Below are 21,625 nucleotides of genomic sequence, written 5' to 3'. Positions count from 1 at the left end.
ACTACCTCATAAATTTTGCCATTAACTACAGCTTTTGCCCCAGAGGGGCACATTCATTTGCTAAAAATCAAGCATAGTTTACTGAATGTCTGATCCAATGTAATATAAAATAAACCCACTATAATAACCAATGTGTACATAGTTACTGTACACAGGAAAGGCTCTGGATAGTGACAGAGCAAAGTTGATAAAAGGGTCTTTATAAAAACCTCTGCTTTCCTTTATTAAGTAATCATATGCTAATGCACAAAAAATAATAGGCACGGTATGGTGCATTACAAAATCAATTGTGAATTTAGAGAATATATTTTTATATTCCAGCCCCTGGTACGGTAGCAGAAATGGTTCTGCTGGACCAAAAGACAGTACTTGAAGGTAACTTGTGTTTCCAAACACCTGATACTGACTAGTATTTGTAAAGCTATTCAAAGACAAAAAATGTAAAGTGTCCTTAATAGTTTTATAGAAATATTCAAAAGTTACTTTAAAAAATCTTTCAGGGATGCCAATTCTGTCGCTGTTTATATATAGGTAAATGTACAGTGCACCAATCCTTATTCTTCTCGTGTTCTGCATCATTCCATCAGTAACGGAAAATTCTGGGCTCAGGGGAAGCACAACAAAGGTGATTTGGAAAAAGACTTTCCTTGTGTTGTAGGTAGACTGTATCCATTACGCTTTACAGTCAGTTCTGTTTTGTACCATTGTCAGTATTGCATACAATTTTAAAATTTCCTTCAGAGGTACTGGGAACTGGAGAAATTTAGAGATATCTGCTAATCAACACCATTTTTGCAGATGACAGTCACTTGTATGATGGATTGGGACTGAGATCGGGACTGGCTTCTTCATATACAAAATACATTATCTATTCCCTTCACTATGAGCCCTTCCAATGTCTCCATAAAAGTCCTCCTTAAAGTGGAAATTTTATCAGTATTACAATCTCCTGCAATATGTGTGTTCATTTTGAGTATTATTAATCTCCCTAACCATTTAGTATTGGGCATGACAGCATTTATCCCTTTACATATTCCTTGTTGCATTTTAACAGCAGGTGGAAAAGTCTCAAAACAAAAGTAGTACAAGCTCCATTGCTTGGTACATTGAAAACTCAACAGACAATACACTAGCAAGGAATTATAGAAAGACAGGGAATTACAGGGAGAAAGACTGGATGACCTAACCTGATAATTGGATGATCATCCCAGTCTAATTTCTAGTAGTTCACAATTTACTCTACATATTCTTAGGCTGAAAGAAAGGACGTAAGACCCCAAACATAGTAACTTTAATGCAGATCTACTGCATAGTCGAAAACAAACTGTGTCGTTCATAGCAGCCACTGACTTTTTATCCCAAGCACGCACTATTTTCATGCAAAATTTAACTTATCAGCAGATTTTTTTTTAACCACTAGACACATAAAGCATCAGCTTTGAAAAGACAGAATTACAGTCAATTTGCTAGGTTACATCAATATATATATTTCCCCTTATTCCTTATTCAAAAGCAATTATGGCAGTCTGGTATTGCCGTGCCAGTATAGTTTCTCTTCCACTTTTTTCTTTTTCCACTGGCAGAAAAGCAGCATCTTAAAAGTCTTTCTGAAAGTTTTATTACAGAGGGCATAACACATGGGGTTAACAGTGCTGTTCACATAGCATAGCCAATATCCAAGGTGCCACAGTGTTACTGGAATGCATTCAGGGCAAAATGTGGAGATCAAAACCATGATATTATAGGGAGTCCATGTCATGATAAAAGCCAAAAGAATGGCACTTAAAGTCTGTGCTGCTTTGCGCTCCTTTATAAGAACCATCCGTTTCCTTTTGGTGATTTGGTTATTTATATTCGGATCCATGCTTTTGATGGAAGGATCCTTTGACAGAGCAGCAGAACAAGGAGTTATTTTTACTTTTTGGCAACCATTGTTGGCTTCCTGGGTGCCATCAGTCTTAACCACCAATCGGAATTTATAGGCTACACATTTTTTACTTTTCTGTATGTGGTCTTTGGCAGGTGACAAAAAGTATTTCTGGTTCTCAAAATCATTTTCTTCAGGTTGGTCTTTGACAACAACATCTGTACTCTCATGAAACTCTTCTGCCTTACTATTAGATGGACTTCCGTAAGTTACTTGGAAAACTGAGTCAGCAGCAAGTTTATCCTCCTCTTCTGATGACGTGTAGCTGCTGCAGGTGGTTAACTGGTCAGCCTTGGCCCAGTCGATACAAGTACTCGCTGCCTGAGAGGCTTTCACCGTGGCTGACGTACTTCGACTAGATGAAGACCAAGAAGCCTGACACCTCTCTCTTTTGACTAAGTTTTGTTGCTTGCAACTGAAGCAAGACTTCAGGAGAGCTTTCTGGGGCTTTACTGTCTCAAACTCTGCCACAGACTCTGAACCCTGCAGTTCAGCAAGGTCCTTGGTACGTTTCTCTGTCTCTTTATAGATGCGGCAATACAGAATGGTCATCACAGACACAGGAATGTAAAAAGCAGCAATTGCAGTACCAAAGGTGACAATGGGTTCATCTAGAAACTGTATCTGGCACTCTTCAGGTGGTACTGTTCGTTCACCAACAAAATACTGCCAGCACAAGATTACAGGTGCCCACAACACAAAGGAAATTAGCCAAGCCAGACCAATCATGATGCCAGCTCTTTTGGGTGTGCGTTTGGCCCTGTAAGTTAAAGGCCTTGTGATGGAAAAATATCTGTCAAAACTGATGACTAGAAGGTTCATTACTGAGGCATTGCTAGCTACATAGTCCAGTGCTAGCCACAGGTCACAGGCAAGGCTTCCAAGAGACCAATGGCCTATGAGTATATAGGACGTATAAAGGTTCATAGAAAATATCCCAATGATGAGATCTGCACAGGCAAGGCTCAGCAAGTAATAATTGTTGACAGTTTTGAGCTGACTGTTAACCTTAAAGGATATCATTACAAGAATATTTCCCACTATGGTTATTAAGCTTACAATTGCAGTTACAGTGGCAATAGTAATGACTTCCCAGAGGCTATGCCCCTCTAACTGCTTATGGTTGATTGATGAACTGTTTACAACAGTAGAATTGCTGAATAAATTGACTCCCATTCTTGTTCTTGGTGTATTGTCATCAGGATCTTAGCAGTGCTGCATATTGCTTTCTGTATTCAAAAACATCCTTTTGGAGATAGCTATAAAGATCAAAGGAAAAAAAACAGAAAATGAAAGTATCTCATTAAATAGCACAGACTTCCACTAGAGTTATCATAAAAACACCTGTAAAGCAACCTATCAAATTATTTGTGTTCTCCTTTTGCATTTAGGTTATTCTTCCTACCACTGTGAACATAACTAAAACCCACAAATGTACATCCTAAGACTGTACTCTGACATTTTATGACATTTCAAAAAGCAATGTAACTATTGTTTGATAAGATAGTCAATCACACCAGCTCCTACATTTTGAATACCTTAGGAGACACTCTACATATTCTCAAAGACAGACATGTAAAGTTTTGCAGTGCATTAAGACAGTGAGTGACCGTGTTGTTTCCTACAGTACTCTGTAGAAGGCATGTCAAGGTTTCAGAAATTATCTCTGGAAAATTTTGGAAAGTGACCAACAACAGAAAGAGAGCAAGAGAAAACTGAGGATGCATAGCGATTTAGGAACCACACTGCCATGTAGACAACAAGAAACAATTAGGTGTTAGAAGTGCTTGAGGCAATTGAAGGGGAATCTGAGCTAAGGAAGCAGGCAAGGTCAAGAAGATGTTTCTAGAAAAATAAGTTAGGCAAGGAAGATTCTTCTCTATTGAGAGATCTCAGGACAGAGGAGACTGACTGGGTTAGGTGTGGAAGTACAGTCTGGGTAGTTTGGTGAGTGAATGGTAGGGCTGAGGATAGAAAGGAGTAAACTGAAGAGGGAGAAGCAATAGATAACCATAGTGACAAAGAATGCAACAAAAGCAATTTAATACTTGCATTAGCAGCAAAAGGTGAAAACAGGACCACTCTATTAATGCATACATACCTCTGACATCCACTCCTTCCTACATTCCTCAGTGCTGTTTTCTTGTGCCAGTGAATACATGCCTGTATTAGGCAAAATTTCTTTCACAGATAACCTCTGGATTCTGAGCAATTCAATCACATCAGATGATGCTAATGACTTGCTTGATGCTTAGTCTTGCAAAACTGTGTAATTTTGGAATAGTCAAATAGTATTTAGTTTTTAAAGGCAGAAATGAAAGAAAAATTATTAACAGGTTTTTCTATTGGGCATATAGCTAGTGTAAAACTGGTAAGATGATCCCTTTTTTTAAAGCAGACACTGGTTCATCACTATTGAAGTCCAGCTGTAAGCCATTAGGATTCTCTCTGCATCAGATCTCTATTATATGGTCCTCCCTATCCACCCACACCACTTCTCTATGTTTTCATCTTTCATCCTAACTCTCAGAAAGTTGTTATCTTTGGCCTTGGCAAGTAGCTTTTACAGCCTATCCCTTTACCACATCTATCTTTTGTACCAAGTAGTTGGGTCCCGTCTCTCATCAGTTGAATACAAGCTTTTACAGCCACTAGTTGAACTTTCAGAAAAGCATCTCACTTTCTTTCATTGTCCTCTTTGCCCAGGGAGGTGGTTGAGTCACTATCCCTGGAGGTGTTTAAGAGGCATCTGAACCTGGTGATATGGTTTAGTGGTTTAGGGTTTACAGTGGCAATGCTGTGTTGGTGGTTGGACTTGATGATCTTAAAGGTCTCTTCCAATCTTGAGGATTCTATGATTCTTATTTGCTTTCTTTGTTTCCTTCAGTTTTACCCCTGGTCTCCTAAGTATCCACAGAAGTTTATCTACTTTAATCTGTATCTTTCTACTTCAAACCCTACCTAATGATTATCTCTTGTTGTGATGAAACTGGATAATGGCAAGTTTCCTGATGTACCGAGACTTCTGCCTATCATGCTCCTCAAAATCATTCTCCTCCATCTGTGTGTCTGTCATCTCCTGTTTTATATTTAAATATTTATGCATCTGTATTCTGTTTATACACAGCATATATTGAACCTAATTCAACAGAATTCTAGTTCATGTATAGGCCTTGCAAACTAGCAATACTCATAGTATGTGCATGCTGACCATCTGTATGCTTGGCTCTCTCTCTCCAACCTGCAGAGCCAGTCTAGCAGCCAAGAATGCTGAAGTGTGACAGCAGTTCTAATGAGCCTTATACAAAGGAAGACATTCCATTCTGGTTCTGCATTCTGTAAAGACTTCCCCTAAGCCAGAGCTGCCCTGATGGCTGGCCGTGCTGGCTTTACAAACCTTTACACAACCTTGAAGAGCAGAAATTAATTTAGTGTGAAACAAAGGTGTGTGGAGCAGCTGTATGGCTGTGATAGGTAGCTGAGCTGTGAGAGATGAATCTCTATCTCTGCTACCTCATGTGGCTTATGCTTCTTTTATTGTGGACAGTGAGCAGAGTTGTTCTGCACATTAAAAGTTCCATGTGACAAAATTTTATGCATGGCAGAGTGGTAGTGGTTTTAGTGTGGCAATGTCAGGGGGTGTGAGGGCCATTTGCTTAGCAAGGGAAGGTGAGCCATAGGTGGAGCATGATGCCAAGGCAGGTGGGAGCTAAGACCTCACCAAAAAGCAGCAGGGTGTGGAGAAGCACGTTTGGTTCTTGAGAAGTCTTGAGAAGTGACAGTGATGAGACATAGTTCATTGATTGCACAGCAAGTCTGCAGTGATGAGGAAGGTCCAAGAGCAATCCAGGAAGCCCAGCCCAGTCTATCCTGACTCAGGAAGTCTGAGTCAGGATCTGAGTCAGGATAGAGGAAATAGGAGACCAGCTGTAGATGTAGCTGCTGTGAGGATCAGTGGTACAGCCTCAGCTTAAAAGCAGTTCCCAAGGGAAGGGAGAAGGAGGCTCTCATTTCTAGCTTTCTTCACAACAGGTCTTAGCAGCAGTGCAGCTGACCTTTGATTCAGCCAGCTAAACTCTAACATAGCCAGTGGTACTCCTAGAACGGGGCTGTGCTCCAGGCCTCGCAGCTAATGTACCTGAAACACTGTCAGGGCTCATGAATTTTATGAAAGTTGCAAGACGGTAGCTAAGGCTAGAGATGTCTTAAAAAGGCACCAGCTACAAATATCAAGCACATGGATAAACATATACTAACTTCTACATTTGCCTAACATCTGGGTTTGAGCAACTGCATAGGAGATTTTTTCAACTTTCTGCCTTTTCTTGCCAGAACATAGCACTTTTCTCAGAGGAGGGAAGACAAGAAATTGTCTAGATGCTGTTGCCAGTAACATTTTGTCTTTGCCACAGGTAGCAAGTGTGTCCCCCTCTTAAGTCACTTACTTTCCCTAACATTAGGATTTAGGAAGAAAGACTGCTGAAACTATGCCACGTGGATTGCAGACTTCAGAGCAAAAGGAGAAGCAGAAGTTTTTGTTGTCCTGACACAATTGTTCTTGGTTTGAACTGACGTGGGTGGCAGAAACACTGGTAATATGGTAGAGAAACTACAATTAATTTCTTAATAAAAAGCAGTCTTGTTACCGTCACGCAAAGCCTTCCCTCCCTAATAGGCTATTTTACTGTGATGTCTATAAAAGCTGACAGTAGCTAAGCTACTAGTATGCAAAGATCTCTTCTTGGCATGTTGACCATTCTTGTCACCTCTTCATACTCTATAATCTTTTGTTTCATAGGTCTGTGTTAACACTTCATGGCATTACCTTTTGTCATCTGTTTGTGTATTACTCATGGCAATAGTGCCTGTGAGCAGGACTCCAGTGTGCTATGGTAACATAATTTATGTTAATTGTCTATCTTAGAGATGATAATAATAGGGAGATCAAAATTAAATTACAAAATCAAAATTCATTTGTACAGTATCATGACTTCGCTGTGTCTCATAATTACTGATGTATAACATTCATGCTTATGAGTTGTAATGGTATTTGCTATTTGTTGCCAAATATTAATGATACTTTTTCAATCTATCTAATCAAGTGTTAATTAATGTGAGTTGTTAAATTTGTACATATAGTCAGCCTCCAGTTATCTGGGGGCAGATTGTTCATGTCACAGATTAATTGCACCACAGATGCCAGCACAGCTTGGGTTCTCCAGGTTTTATTATCTCTATCTCCTTCTGAGTCTGCCAGACCTGTGCTGGCTGCACGAGAATTGCTTGGATGTCTTTGCAACATGCTTGCCAGAGCTGCTCCCTGTTATTTTATTTATTTGCATGTACGCTAAGCTAATTTACTGATTCGCTGCATGCCGTGCCCCAGAACTGAGCAGCCCTTACCAAAGGTAGTAGTCCAAAGTACTGCCCACGATTTCAGAGAATGGGAGTTGTGGTCATATTTTGCTGGAAGGGCTACTGGGTTTAAAAACCTTCAAAACCAGATTGATGTTTTAATATGTGTTGTCAAATGACAGCCTGCATGCTCAAGAGGGATCTGGCAAGCTGGTGTTAGGAAACTGGTGAACTTTCACGAAGACACATGGGTGGCTACTTAGTTCAAGACAAGCAGAACAAACCAGCATGGCACAAAGCTGTTCCCGTGTCTCTGCTCTGCATCCTCAGAGGAGGACACTCCTCCAGTGGCTGTGGAGTCACCTCACGGGGTTCCTGTAGTGCAACCTTCTGTGTAACACCCTGTCAGCTTGAGATCAGTTGCTTTTTTCCTCATTTGCTACAGAAAGCAAAGGTCTTGCATTTGGGTCACAATAATCCCATGCAATGCTACAGGCTGGTGGAAGAGTGGCTGGAAAGCTGACCTGTGGAAAGGGAGCTGGAGATGCTGGTCAACAGCTGGCTGAACACGACCCAGCAGTGTTCCCAGGTGGCCAAGAAGGCCAATGGCATCCTGGTTTGTTTCAGCAATAGTTTGGCCAGCAGGACCAGGGCAGTTATTTTCCCTCTGTAGTTGGCACTGGTGAGGCTGCACCTCAAGTCCTATGTTCAGTTCTGGGCCCCTCACTATGAGAAAGACATTGAGGTGCTGGAGTGTGTTCAGAGACGGGAGAAAGAACTGGTGAAGGGACTGGAACAAAGGAGGAGTAGCTGAGGGAGCTGGGTTTGTCTAACCTGGAGAAAAGGAGGCTCGGGGGAGACCTTATGACTTTCTACAACTACCTGAAATGAGGTTGTGGCCAGGTGGGGCTCATTCTCCCTGCCCTGGTAGCAAGCAACAAGAGGAAATAGCCTCAACTTGCACCACAGGAGGGTTAGATTGGATATTAGTAAAACTTCTTCACCAAAAGGGTGGTCAGGGATTGCAACAAGCTGCCCAGGGAAGTGGTAGAATCACCATCCCTGGAGGTATTTAGAAGATGTGTGGATGTGGTGCTTATGAACACAGTTTATTGGTGGACATGCCAGTGCTGGGTTAATGGCTGGACTCAGTGTCATTAGAGGTCTTTTCCAACCTAAACAATTCCATGATTCATGCGGCTTTAGTTCACCATACTGTTTTCTAAACAGTAAATACATATTTGCTGTAGTTCTTTTTCTTTATTTTTAATACATGTGGATAGCGATTTTCCACTCCTTGCTCGTTGAGACCTCTAGAGGGTGCAGCGGCAGAGCATTCCGCGGCCACTGCCCGCGGCTGTCCCCGGGACGTGCGGGGCTGTCCCGGGAGGCGCGGGGCTGACAGTGTCCCGGGGCCGCGCGCCAGCCACCGGCAGCGGGCGCTGCGGAGGTCGCGGACGCCGCCATTTCCCTGTGGCCCTGGCAAGTGGCCCCTTTCCGGTAGTGGGCGGGGCGGGCGCGGCGCCGCGGCCCGGGAGGCGCAGCCCGGCCATGCAGGCGGAGCGGGGCGGCAGCCGGGCCCGCAGGGAAGGGGTCCGGCACGGCCGGCGGCGACCTAGCAGCGCGGCCGAAGCAGCAGCTGAAAGAAGCAGCGGGGACTGCCACGCTCCCGGAGGAGGCGGGGGCCGGGGAAGAGGCGGCGCTTACGGACAACGAGGAGGCGGGGGCCGGGGCAGGCGAGAGCCTCGAGGTCGAGGGGCAGCGCCGCCGCCCAGCGCTCCCCAGCACCAGCGGGTAGGCGGGAGCAGAGCCCGCCCTCCGCGGGCGGTGGGGAGGCGGGGCTGGGCGCGGCGGGGCCGGGGCGGCCCTTGGGGTGGGGGCGCAACCCTTCCCTCCCCTAGTCCTCCCCTTCCCGAGGTGGAGGTGGGCTGGTAGCTCTTTCCCGCGGCTTTTCCCGGGAGTTTGGCGGTGTGGGGCAGTATTCCGGTGTTGCGGGGCGCGCTGGGACTGCGGGCGTTACCTCTCGGGCCAGCCCGGTACCTGCACGCGCGCTCTGCCCCCATCGTCCTGCCCTGGCACGGCTCAGCCAGCAGTAGTGCGCCTTGGTGCGGTATACACAGGAGTATTCTGGCCGAAATACGTTTATAATTTTGTGCTGAAGGGATAAAAGTGTTGTTTGAAAAATGCATCAGAAAAAATGCATCTCTGTTTACAAATAGACGTGAAGAATTGCTGAACGTTTTTGGCACAGTCGATTTAATGGTTGTGCTCGGATGATCTTTGAGATCTTTTCTAACCTTAACGATTCTATAGTCAGAAGTCGAAATGAGCGTGTGTCTTGTCCAGCCTGTTTTACAGACATCTTGCATAATGGATATCTGTGATTCACTGGAACACGTATTTACCATTAGTACAAGTTAATGGTTGTGCTTTGACTAATTAAAAAATATTTTAACAGATTAAAAGTAGCACAGGCATACCAGTGTGTACCACAACTACATCTGCAATTTCCTGTGGAAGTGCTAAAATGCTTTCTGTAACCTACCATGGTGTCAGATCTGTGCCTTTAAAACAGTTTCCATTAAAAAATACTTTGACAGTACTACATCCAGATTGTCTCACTTCCGTTAGCATTGTTGCAACATAGAAATCGTGGTTGTGGAAATCTGGATTGGCAGAGACATTACAATGATGCTTACTGATTGGTAGTGGCAGCACTGGGAGACCAGCTGCTACACCATTTCCAGCATCATGTTGATTAGATTCACTTCGACTGTTACAATGCCATGGCTTCAACTGACTCCAGCTAGTGTTTTATCTACCTTAGAACTCCCATGGTTGCTGGAGGATTTAAAAAATATAAAATACTAATTTTGTCACTGTATTTAGATACATTTTAGCACTCATGTTTAAAAGTGAAGCAATAGCTAAGATTTTCCCAGAACTCTAGTAAAGACTATCCAAGTGTAATGCTCTTCCTGCACTGGAGGATTTGGATATTATGCATTGTATAGTCTCTTAGCACACCTGCCACAAATCTTGTGCTTAGCAGCTTGGACGGGATGGGCTCCCAGCAATCCAGCCACACAGCAATGTGCCAGCCTGCAGCTGCTGGTTCTAGTGCTGCTGAGCCAGTCCTGTAATTTAGCACTTCTGAAGCAGGGGGGACTTCCTTCTTCAGACTTCCAAACGTCTGTGTGGCCAGTTCTTATCTTACAGGGAGTAACCACCTTTTATTCCCAGTTCCTTGATGTTCTCTCTGTTCAGCAAGGTGACTTGTATTACCTGAGTGCACCACCTCAGTGAGAGGGTGCTTGGCCCAGAGTAAGCGGTTTGTGTGAGAGAAGACCTCACTGTCTTTCAGTAGCAGGGGGCAAATCTTTTGAAGTGGTGATGTGTGAATGGTAAACCTGGAAAGCTGGCTGATAATACAAGGAGTGTGATGGTCTTACCACATTCGCATTCCTCACTGTGTACTGAGAAGCTGAAATCTTCTTTAAAAAATTTTTTTTTCCAGTGAAGTAGAAATTTGCATTAAATTGCATAATATTTTGGCAGCTATATTTCTTAGTCAATTGCGTTCATTTAAAACCACTGTTGATCTTAAAATTTTGCGGGTTTGGATGTTTTAATTTAATTGTTCCTAAGCTTGTATTTGAAGCTACAGGTGGACATTTTTTCTGACCTGTACAACAGGGAGAAGAAAGTGTTATGGTGGCACATTTGGTTCTCAGTTTTGTGTGGACACATGAAGACGGAACACCACATTATATGCTTTACGCTACTACAAGAGTCCTGTTATTCTTTGGTTTTAGTCATGGATGATCAGCTGTGTTACTTGCAAAGCCTGTGAAGACCCAGTACCTGCTGAGTCAGTTCTTCACACCTTGGCTGTGTGCTATTGTAGAAGGAGATCAGGGTGCTGTTTGTTTATAAATAATTGACATCACACCCTGCATAGTACATACAGCTGTGGATCAGGATCTTAGAGATGAGTTTTCATGATTTCTGTTAGCTCTTAAGGAGGTGACTCTCTGAGTAACTCCCAGCTCTGCACTTGAAACAAGATGCTGCCTCTCTCAAACGTGGAATTGGTTTAGAAAACGTGAGGACAAGTGTTTTTATTCCTGGTTAAGAGGGAAAAGGATCTTCCACCTGCTATGTCTTTTTGTAACTAGTGTGCTTGTTGGTTTAACTGGCTTGATTACTGAAGATTTTGTGTCCTCCCTTCAAAAATGAGTTTGTCTAATTATGACCAGCTGGTTTACCAAATGGCAGATTTCTTTGTAGATCTGTCATCTTGAATAATTTTCTGTTGTTTCAGTCTGCTTTAGCTCGTCTGTGCTATGTTAAATGAATAAAACACGGTTGCAATCACTCATTTTTAGTAAAATGTGGAATTATAATGCCTGAAGTAAAAGATCCAGTGGACATTGGCCCAATATAATCTCTTACTTTTAGTCTAACTCCTCTGACTTGCTCAGAATTTTACATACTGTCAGAATATTAGAATTGCTTTCTGTATGAGATACAACATATTAAAACAGAAATAACTTTCTGAAACTGTGGACATGACACTGGGTTTTATTTTAATGGTCCTTGACCACATTCTTTTGTGGGGTGTTTAAGGAGATTTTCCCTTGTCCTTTATGTTTGCAATTTATGAAGTATGTTGTAAACTTTCTATTCAGTTATTTACTGAGTGTGCATGTAACGACTGCTTCAGTGCGGGTGGAATTGGCAGATCTGTTTCAATGTTCCTTTTCTGGTTTGGGGCTCTGGTTGCAGTAAATATTTTATTTTTAAAGAATGGAGGTTAACAGATGGATTTTGGTGCAGTTTTTCTTAGGTATGGTTAGTTTCAAGATATCATACTTATTTAGTGTTTATTATATCTTCATTCTTGTGGGCCACACACATATAGAACTGATCTAAGAGAACATATAATGCTGTCAGCATTAGATAATTTTTTCCTAATGAGTATGAGCTAAGTGTTTACATTCTAAGCAACTGCAAAAAGCAGTTCACAGGCACAGTAAAAAAAGCTTGCATTTTTCAAATGCAGATATGTTTGATTTCCTTTGGAACGCTGTAACACAACTTGTGCACATAGAAGAAGAATAGATTTCTGGATCTTGAAGACAATAAATCTTTTGATATTTTAAATTAATGTTCTCAAAAGCAACTAAAAAACCCCTTACTTAAATTAATGTACCTCAGTTTGTGAGCTGTACTTAATTACTAATGAGGTGTGAAGAGCTTCCCTTCTCAGGAGCTTATCTACTGTAATGGTTCAGTGTCAAACTGGTGTTTGTTAAACAGAATTCTGCAAGGCTTCATTCTGTATCTGCTCATGTTCAGTGTTTCTATTAATAATTCTGATGAAAGATTAAAATATACAGTGTTAAAATTTGCAGATAGTGCTAAACTGGCAGGAGGGTGGAGCACAGAACACAGTCTCAACAAATGGGAGAAACAGCCTGCACTAAGGTGTAATTCAAGGTCAAATATTTTGTAAACTACATTTACATAGGAAAAATCTATAAAGGTGTGTGACTGATTAAGCTGCAATTTTATAGCAGAAAACTGTCAGTTTAATGGATGAGAAGGTATCAATTAGCAATGCAGTCACACTGAAGAACTGGTTCTATTCTGGCAAGATTTGGACCACCTGGGAAAGTTTAGAGGGAAGGAATGAAGAAAGGTATGAAGTCTTGAAGATATGACCTAGGAGGACAGGCTCAAAAACCTGGTTCTTTTTGGTTGGGTTTTTTGTTTGGTTGTTGTTTGGTTGGTTGTTTGGTTTTGTTTTTTTTTCTTCCTTTTTTTTTCTTTTTTTCCCTTTATCTGGCAAAGAGGACACTTTGAACAGGCCTGTGTAGAAATGTTCCGTTAAATAGAAAGGTTGCTGTAAACAGGTCCATTTTAGGCAGGACAAGAAGAAAAACATTGTTAAGAATCAGGAGGTTTAATTCGGGCCTTGAGAATAAAAATTGTGACTGAAAGGGTAGCTAGCTTGTGTAATGGATTGTGTAGGAAGTACTTGGAGATCAGTACAGAAAAATATGTATGGTGAAGGTTACTGAGCCTACTCACTAGAGCTGATGTGTAACCACTTGTCACAGTCCTATTTATTTTTCTTTTATTTTTTCAAGGCTGTCTGTGCCATGGAAAAAGAGAAATGCTTTTTATACAGTGAAAGTTAATTTATTCTTTTCAGTTTCTAGACAACAGAGGAACCTGTTTTTCACAGTGCTGGGGACTGCAATGTTTTGTAATAATCCCTAATTGTTTAGTGTAGAATGGTTTAGTGATATTTATTGTTATGCCTTCATTGTATTTTACCAACTTTCCTGCTAATTTAACCTGAGACACTTGTATCAAAAGCATCTCATTACACAGGTGAACATGCAGCACCATTGCTGCATAGCACCTTTGTGTCTGACTCCCTGTTACTTCCTTGGAAAGAGCTTGAGGTTTTTTTATATTTTGGATGGCTGTGCTTTTCTGGCCTTGCCTACTTAAGTACTTTTGTTCCTCATTTTCCCCTCAAGTCTCTGGGGTAGTAATTTGGTAACTTTCAAACAGGTTATCCCAAATATTTTCTAGCTTAAAGAAAAAACTTTAGCAGCTGCATATTTTGTTAATCATGTGAAACATAACTTTCCATCCTTCTCTTATTTAGATTTAATTACCCAATAAAATAGAGTGGATATTATTCAGATAAAATGAAATGGTAATATTTTGAATATTGGAGAAGAACTTCCCATCATATTTAACTGAAGATTTTAGAATTTTGGGTAGGACTAAAACTACACATTTAAGAATCCATCCGTCCATCCGTCCATCCAGGGCAATGAACCAATGCCGTAAGAGACCAGTAGGTGGTGCAGGCAGCCCACCCGCTGGCTGCTCCATGCTGGATGGCCCAGCCTTGGAAAGGGCCAGAATTACATGATGGAGAGTAAAGATGTGTGCATGTCACAGGCTGGGAATGTTTTTCTCATCTCATAGTGTTTCTCGAACGTACAGCGCAATGTGTGAAAGTCAAACGTGTGAATCATTAGGACTTGCTCCTGGGTATTTCTTCCAAACAGAACTCAGAAGTTACTTGTAGGAAGGGAACTCTGTAATTCTGAGCTAAAAATCTTGTTGTGCTACTGGGATAAGTGTTTGGTCCTAGAGAACATAATACAGGAGTTTGTTTGGATATATAAATTGTAGGTAGTAGGTATTTCTGGTGAAGAACAAATAAATTTGTAGAAGTGATATAATTTGATTAAAAATTATTCCATGCAGTGCCATGCTGTTTTCCTCACAAAAGTAACTGGGTATTTTCAGGAGCTCTGTTAAGAGTTCCCAGCCAGTCTAATAGTTCTGCACAGCCTTTGTAGCTGTCAGGTTTCCCTGTATTTAAAGAAACAAAAAATTGCTGATTATTGGTTCAGTGGTGATTTAAAGCCTTATAAAAAGTATGGAGGAATATTTCTTACTCAGTTTTATAATCAGAGGATTTCAAGCCTGTGTGATTCAGTGTTCTGTGGTAAGGGTCCATTTCTCACTGTTCTTGTTCATGTATGCAATTCCTCAGTACTTTTATGTGGATATAGGGGGGTTAGGGTGGTTTATGGGTTTGTTTGTTTTATTTTTGTAAATAAGACTTTTAACTCTTCTGCAGGTAGACTTAGTAATACATCTTGCTGGTAAAACTCATAAATCTTCTGGAGTGTATAAGAAACTTGCCTCAAGCACCTATTTCTATTCCTGCTTCTCTTTTCCCTGAGGATAATTCTACAGTTACAGACTGTACAGTCTCTCTCTTTAACCCTGGAATAGCTGGGATCTTTGCCTTGTAGAGAACAGAGTGATGATTCTTGGCCACAGCTCTTCCTAGGCAACTGCTCTGTCACTGACATGTTGTGAGGCCTTGAGCTTTCTCTGATTGCCTGCCAAATTAAGGTTTTTGGTCGCTTGTTTTTGTTTGTTTTGTTTGGTTTGGTTTTTTTTTTTTTGTTTTTGGTTTTTTTTTTTAGTTTTGGGTTTGGTTTGAGGTTTTTTTCCCCCCAGTATTCTGTTTCAGGCTGTATTATTCACATTATGCCACATTGCTGACTTTACTGGCCTGTTATGTTCCTGTTAATTTGTAACAGATGCTCAAATGGTCCCATCCTCTGTATTTCTTTTTCTTCCACTTCAACCTCATTGTTAGCAAGGATGTTAAAAGTCTCAGAGTAAAATGTTTCTGTAGAGGTAAAATTAAAAAAATGAATTGTGCTAATGAGAAAAATTACTTCCTTCAGTATTTTTGGCGTGTGTCTTTGTCTTAGTTTGAGTTACTGTCAAGGAAGATTTTTTGGTGCAAAATTGCCTCGTGAGTTACACTTGAGTGTAATATTGGTGAACTCAAATTGTTTTCGCTCCTGATGGAGTCACAGCTGAGTTCTGTCTGTAGCTCAACATCCACTGCAAAATGGATACAAAGTTCTCCTGCAGTTACTGGTCTGTATGCACCTAAGTCTGGCAACCAGTGCAAACTGTAGCACATAAAGGTGTAATAGGCACATAAAATCCTGGGATTGTAGTGTATCCCAACAGGTACAGCCCAGTCTTCCTTTAACTTGTTGGTAGTTTGGATGTGTTTGCACTTTCAGAAAGTTCTAAGTGACTCTTAGAGCTTCCTCACAGTAGCGTTAAGTTCAGGGTCAGAGCATCATTGTGTGGTAGCTTTTACTTTTTAAAATTATACTCTAGATCAATGGCAAAATAAAATTACATTTTAACATCTTGGGTTTTTTTAAATATGGCATTAGGGCATTGAGGACCTTGGACAATGATTCTTCATTACCTTATGCTACGTGTTGGATTTAGGGAAGCACTTTCTTTAAGGCTATTTAGAAAAATATCTTTCGGAGGATTTCCCCCTCCACCCTCTTCCAAAAAAAGTTGAAGGTCAGTGAGGGAGGGGTGTCTGGGCTTCGAGTGGTGATCTCTAAAATGTCTGCAGTAATTTGCATTCAAATTTGATATACAAATAACAAAGGGGTTTTTTTGAGTGAATGCAAAGACAGATATTTGAAAATATCTGTGGTAGTATACCACTCAAGTGTAGTTATAAAACAATTTAATGAAGATGGTTTAGATACAAAACAACATCCACTCAAGAGGCTGATACTCACAGAATAAACTTGGAGATGCAATACACAGAAGTGGAGTTTTCATGAGCACAGGGTAAGTTTTGTTCTGTTCGTATAGAATTATTTAAACCTTGTTTAATGGTAGGCTTTTTACTGATGTTATGTGTAGATATGAATCATGTTTTTTCTTCAACTGTAAATAGGTTTGAACATAAGAACTTCTCAGGATCTAGACTTTTTCTTTTGTTATATGAGATTGGTATTCTGCAAGTGCAGTGATGCTTTTCAGAGAGGAAACTTTGGTTATACTCTTCATCTACAAGTTACTTATCGTAGAGGATGACAGTTCACACCAGGTCACATAACTAATCTGTTTGAATTGCCCATAACACGTTTTAAAAATCAAGGCGAGGGAAATACTTTTTGCTATTCAAGGCATTAAAACAGCTTCTAGAACCATACTTAGTGATCGTTGGAGCAGTCACAATTTTATGTAGAAACTTCAAGAATAAGTCTTCTTCTTGTGTACTTCATGAGATGTTTTTCCCTTTAGCTAGAGCACCATTCCTGTTAGGCAAAACATTGTTTTCAGAATAGGATGTCTCTCTTGGATAATTTTATCCTTAGCTAACACAGAGTGATGAGTTCCAGTATCCAACATTTATGAAGCAGTCTTGGGATTTCATCCCTCTTTCAAAAATTCTCATCCTGTACAATAAAGACTAAAAGCTTTTTTCTTCATGCTACCTGCTCTCTCAGCTGCCCTTTCTGCTAATTAAGCTTCTCTTTAGCTTTGGTAGATCTTTCTAAAGGTCACCAGTAGAGCAAACTAGTGAAGAGGATTACTCTTTGCAGCAATATTTTTTTCTTTTCATGAAAGAACCTTTGTTGAGGCTCTTCCTTCCTTAGTGTAAAGGAAAAAAAAAAGAAGCTTTAGCTTTTTTCTTTTTCCCTCAAGCTGAAAAAGTGGTTTATAATAGAAACTTGAACTTTTACTGACAGAGCTCTGATGTCTAGGTGAGCAATAAAGAAATAAATTGTTGCTGTTTATGAGAAGCAATGCTGAAAACTCACTGAAGGCTTACTACAAATTCATCAATAGGTCACTATGCCAACATGAAAAGACTGTGAACATACGAACGTGTCGCCTCATCTCCATTAATACTTTTATAGAAATTTTTAAACTTACTCTGATATGTGTCATTGTAATGATGGAATAGATTTAATGTTTAACACTACTATTTGATTTTATTAATATTGTTGACAAATCAGACAGTGCAATATACAAAATATTAAATATCAAGTTTTTTTTTTTTAGTCTCTGTATTTCATTAGGTGTGGTCTGGAAAAAAACCAGAACATAAAACCAAAAGGATTTGCAAACATCTCTACTGGCTTGTTTAAGCTGGCTGCCAAGAATTGCAATTAAGTGACTTTTACAAATGCTAATTTTCTGTTGAATAATTGGAAGGAAAAAAAAATCTTATCTAAATTACATGAAACCCTGAAGGAGAAGGCATAATGAAAAATAGTTTAATTATTTTCAGTGAGACAGCAAAACAGATTGATGAGTTTATCAGTAATTGCTTATTTTCTTGTCTTATTGTATCCTTTATTAGCCACTGAAAATGCCATTTATGATGCAGGAAAAAAGTCTCATAATAAGGTAGTGTATTATTTTTGACTCCTTCTCAACATATATAGCAAAATCATCTTTGCATCTTCCAGTTCGTGTTAGAAACAGCTTGTGCATAATGTTACAGAGCCATTAGCACTGATGCTTTTTTGTAAAAAGGGAGGCAGTGGACACAGAGTACACGAAAAAAAGTTTCAGTCTGCAATGAGTAATGAGGCAAAAGATTTGGAGAATGTGGAAAAAAGGAACAAGTCCAAACTGTGATGTTTTCTTCCCAGTTTCAAATACAAAGTGCAGTCAAGTTTGGTTTTTTTCACCTCTCAGCTAAGTGACCTGCCATTGAACTTGAAATAGTTTTTAGCTGAATTTCCCTCAATTCCTTTTTTTCAGACCTTTTGTACTTTATGTAAAAACATGATATTGTCATAAAGAGAGCAGGAATGAAAGACAGAATGAAGTGTTACTTTTTTGTTTTTTCTTTTTTTCTTTTGTGTGCATGGTGATTAGGCATCTACAGGGCACACAGGCCACCAGCTTCTTGAGTTCTACTAGGAGGTGCAATACAAAATAAAATAGGTCTGGCTGAGAAAACAGGTTAGATCTCACATTTCAGAGTATGTACAGTCACTGTGTTCTCATGGAAAGTGGGAGATGCAAATTGAAATGCATTCGTGCAGAGAAGGGAATTGAACTTATTTCCACTTTCTGGATAAAATACTGTAGTTCTGCAGTAGCTGAATAAACATGGATTGTATTTATTTACACTGCCTCTTTGAGATGCTTTGTTTTGGCAATCCCCTCTCTTATGCCCCAGTCCCCATCGATTCTCAGGTCATTTCAGGACAAACTGAACTATTTTTGCTGGTTAAAGTTTTATATTTCTGTCAAAAGTGTACTGCTTCAAGACCAAGTGCGTGTCACACTTCGGTGATAAAACATTCTGCTTCTGGCTTACATGAGTCAAAACAATGTGATGTCTCTACATCTTTTATTTTTGTTATATTGATATTTTTATATCAATATAAACAGAAATAAACAGAAATAAACAGAATCCACAAACATGTTTATCATTAATACTCAAATAGCGGTTGGAGAACATGCTGCTCCGGGAACTGTACTACTACCTGTACATCTTTGAGCTATACTACTGAAAAAGCTTGAAAATGGGCTGTGTGGTCTGTTGCTGCCTTTTGTTTCAGAGGAGCATCATAGAGACACATTGTCCATAATACAGCTGTATTTTAAATGACAGTGCATATGGATTTGACACTCTCACCTTTGGAGGCAAACCCACCACAAATCAGATGTTTGGGAGTAATTTGCTGCATAACGGGACAACACATTGCATGGTGCCTGAGAGAATTCCAACTGATTTGTTCCTTTTTAACTGAGTTTGTGCTAGGAAGGGGCTGACTTTTGTGAGGAAGTTGATAATGGAGGGTATAAGTGGCTGCTTTTTTTGCGCCACTCAGATATACTGTCAGGGAAATGCTGCCTTGACTATGAAGCAGGGATTGCAATGTCTTAAATTTGGAAGCATATCCTTGATGAATTACTGTTTTACTCATTTCCACTTTCCTCGCATCACTATGTTGACTGGTTTGCAGACATGTATGAAAATGGATCAGCCCATATGTTCCTCACATAATTGAAAAGACAGGGAAAAAGAAAGGGTTTGGTGTTTGTTTGTCAAGTGGGTAGTTAGTACTCTCTGTATGTTTTCTGGTTTTCCACCGTATAAAGAAAAACATTAATTGTAGTATTGGTCTAAGAAATGCTGTTTAAAACCCTGGGCATCAAGGATAGTATCTTTTTGATGTAGAATTGCTGTAAGTGTGGTTAGTTGGTTAAGTGTGACCTGCTTCTTTTTATAATTGGTGTCATTCAATATATCTATATCCTGCCTGGTTTTTTCTTGGTATGTGGTTTTTACATTCAGCTTTATAGCTATGCATTTTATTTGCCTGTCAGACAGTCTGCTTTTTATCCTTAGTGTCTTTTATATAACTTGTTCATTTAACTGTCTATTGGTCCTAAAAATTACCCCTTTTTTGACCGTCCTTTCTGAAAATATTGTCAAACAAGGCAGTGTGTAACTCAAGTCTTACTGCTTCATCGTGCCACACCATAAATGTAATAATGCAACTTAATTTCAAAAATGCATAATGGCTGGATCTGCCAATTTGTTGATAGAAGGGTAGTAGAGATGTGAGGTTTTTTGGTAGCATGTGAAATTATATTTATGAAATGGCAATATATTAATAATGAAGAATGAAAATCTTAAGGGCTGTGCTACTTATGATGTTGCAGACATAGTAAAAGGGAGGAGGAAAACAAAATGCTGTCCACTGGAATTTCTTTATATAGTATCTTCATAGGGTTTCAAATTGATAGGCTGTCTCCTTTTGCAGCTTTAATTTTCATTATCTCAGTATTTATGTGTTTGCAATATACTGTTATTATGTGATAGTTGATCTGAAAAAGTGACAGGTGTTGGAGGTTTTAATTTAAATTCAAGATAGAATTTCCCACCATGAACCAAATATCAGTACTTGTATATAGAACCTCTAAAATGATGCCTTACACAGCTTAGTGACTATCTTAAAACCTTAACTGCAAAGGGGGGCTAAAAGCAGTCGCAAATGGCAAATGTTCTGAAGTTTATGTTAAAAATTTAATCAATCAACATAAATATTTGTAGCAAAGCGTTTTTTTTCTTAACTATGTGAGTTTGACAAAGAGTACCTCTATATCCACATGTCTTATGTGAAGCAGGAATAGTAATGGAGAATCTGTAAATCTTTAGTGGAAAGACAAAACAAAATTTACTTTAGAAAAACAAACTTAAGATTGCAGGAAATTAAAGCCAAGGATATGGCTTACCAGTACACTTAGCCAGTCTAGCAGATAACTTTTACCAGATAGGAAGGAAAGACCTACTTCCCAGTTCCCGTGTTTTATGACATGCTTTCAGCCTATCTAACCTTTATTTTTGCATGTCTCATTCTGCTGTGAACTGATAAAGGAACTTAAGCTGGCAGAAGGTTAGGAGTAGAAAAGAGAAGAAAATGATTGATTATGTTTCTGGCAGTTGGGGTGTACAATTTCAAAGAATACTGTTCTGTTTGGTGTCTTTCAGAATTTTTTCATCTTTAATGCTGTGCCAATTGAAAATAGAACAGTGTGAGTGAATATCACTAAGCTATTTTCATGTTTTGAAATCCGTAGAAAAATAATGTCTTACTCCTATGTGCTTTCTCTTTTACCAAATAGATGCATTTAAAAAACCCTAAACTTTTAACTTGTTACTATATATTACTAAACATTTTTGAATCTGAAGATAAGGAGTAGATTTGTTGTTATTGAAATGTAAGTTTTGGAGGACTCCTTTCATTTGCAATATAGCATAGCAAGAAATCTTTCAAGAGGTTGTTTCGGGAGGGTTGTTTGTTTATTTTTTCTATTTTCACTGTGGTAAAAAGATGGATCTCTTGAGAACCTTTGTCACATATTTCTCCTTGCATGAGAAACCCTGAAGCTTCTTCAACATGTTGTTTTTGATCCTTGGTGGAG

The 21,625-nt window shown here is 39.8% G+C and overlaps 2 protein-coding genes across 8 annotated transcripts in view; one reads left to right on the top strand and one right to left on the bottom strand.

Moving 5' to 3' along the window:
* Positions 1-326: 326 nt before the first annotated feature.
* CHRM5 (cholinergic receptor muscarinic 5) overlaps positions 327-21,625 on the bottom strand; it is a 56,835-nt gene continuing 35,536 nt past the window's right edge. For all 7 annotated transcript variants that reach the window (XM_027642340.1, XM_027642335.1, XM_027642334.1 and 4 more), the window contains one exon: positions 327-3,186. In XM_027642340.1, coding sequence (XP_027498141.1) covers positions 1,517-3,103 — 1,587 coding nt within the window. In that variant the 5' untranslated portion in view covers positions 3,104-3,186 and the 3' untranslated portion in view covers positions 327-1,516. The remainder of the gene's footprint in view (positions 3,187-21,625) is intronic.
* AVEN (apoptosis and caspase activation inhibitor) overlaps positions 8,819-21,625 on the top strand; it is a 93,878-nt gene continuing 81,071 nt past the window's right edge. Inside the window, exon 1 of the mRNA XM_027642342.1 lies at positions 8,819-9,076. Within this exon, the coding sequence (XP_027498143.1) occupies positions 8,834-9,076 (243 nt within the window). The 5' untranslated portion in view covers positions 8,819-8,833. The remainder of the gene's footprint in view (positions 9,077-21,625) is intronic.

Source organism: Corapipo altera, unplaced genomic scaffold, assembly GCF_003945725.1.
Source record: "Corapipo altera isolate COAL_440 unplaced genomic scaffold, ASM394572v1 23b, whole genome shotgun sequence".
In the NCBI taxonomy this organism is placed as follows: domain Eukaryota; kingdom Metazoa; phylum Chordata; class Aves; order Passeriformes; family Pipridae; genus Corapipo; species Corapipo altera.
This window is presented reverse-complemented; position numbering and strand designations above follow the sequence as displayed.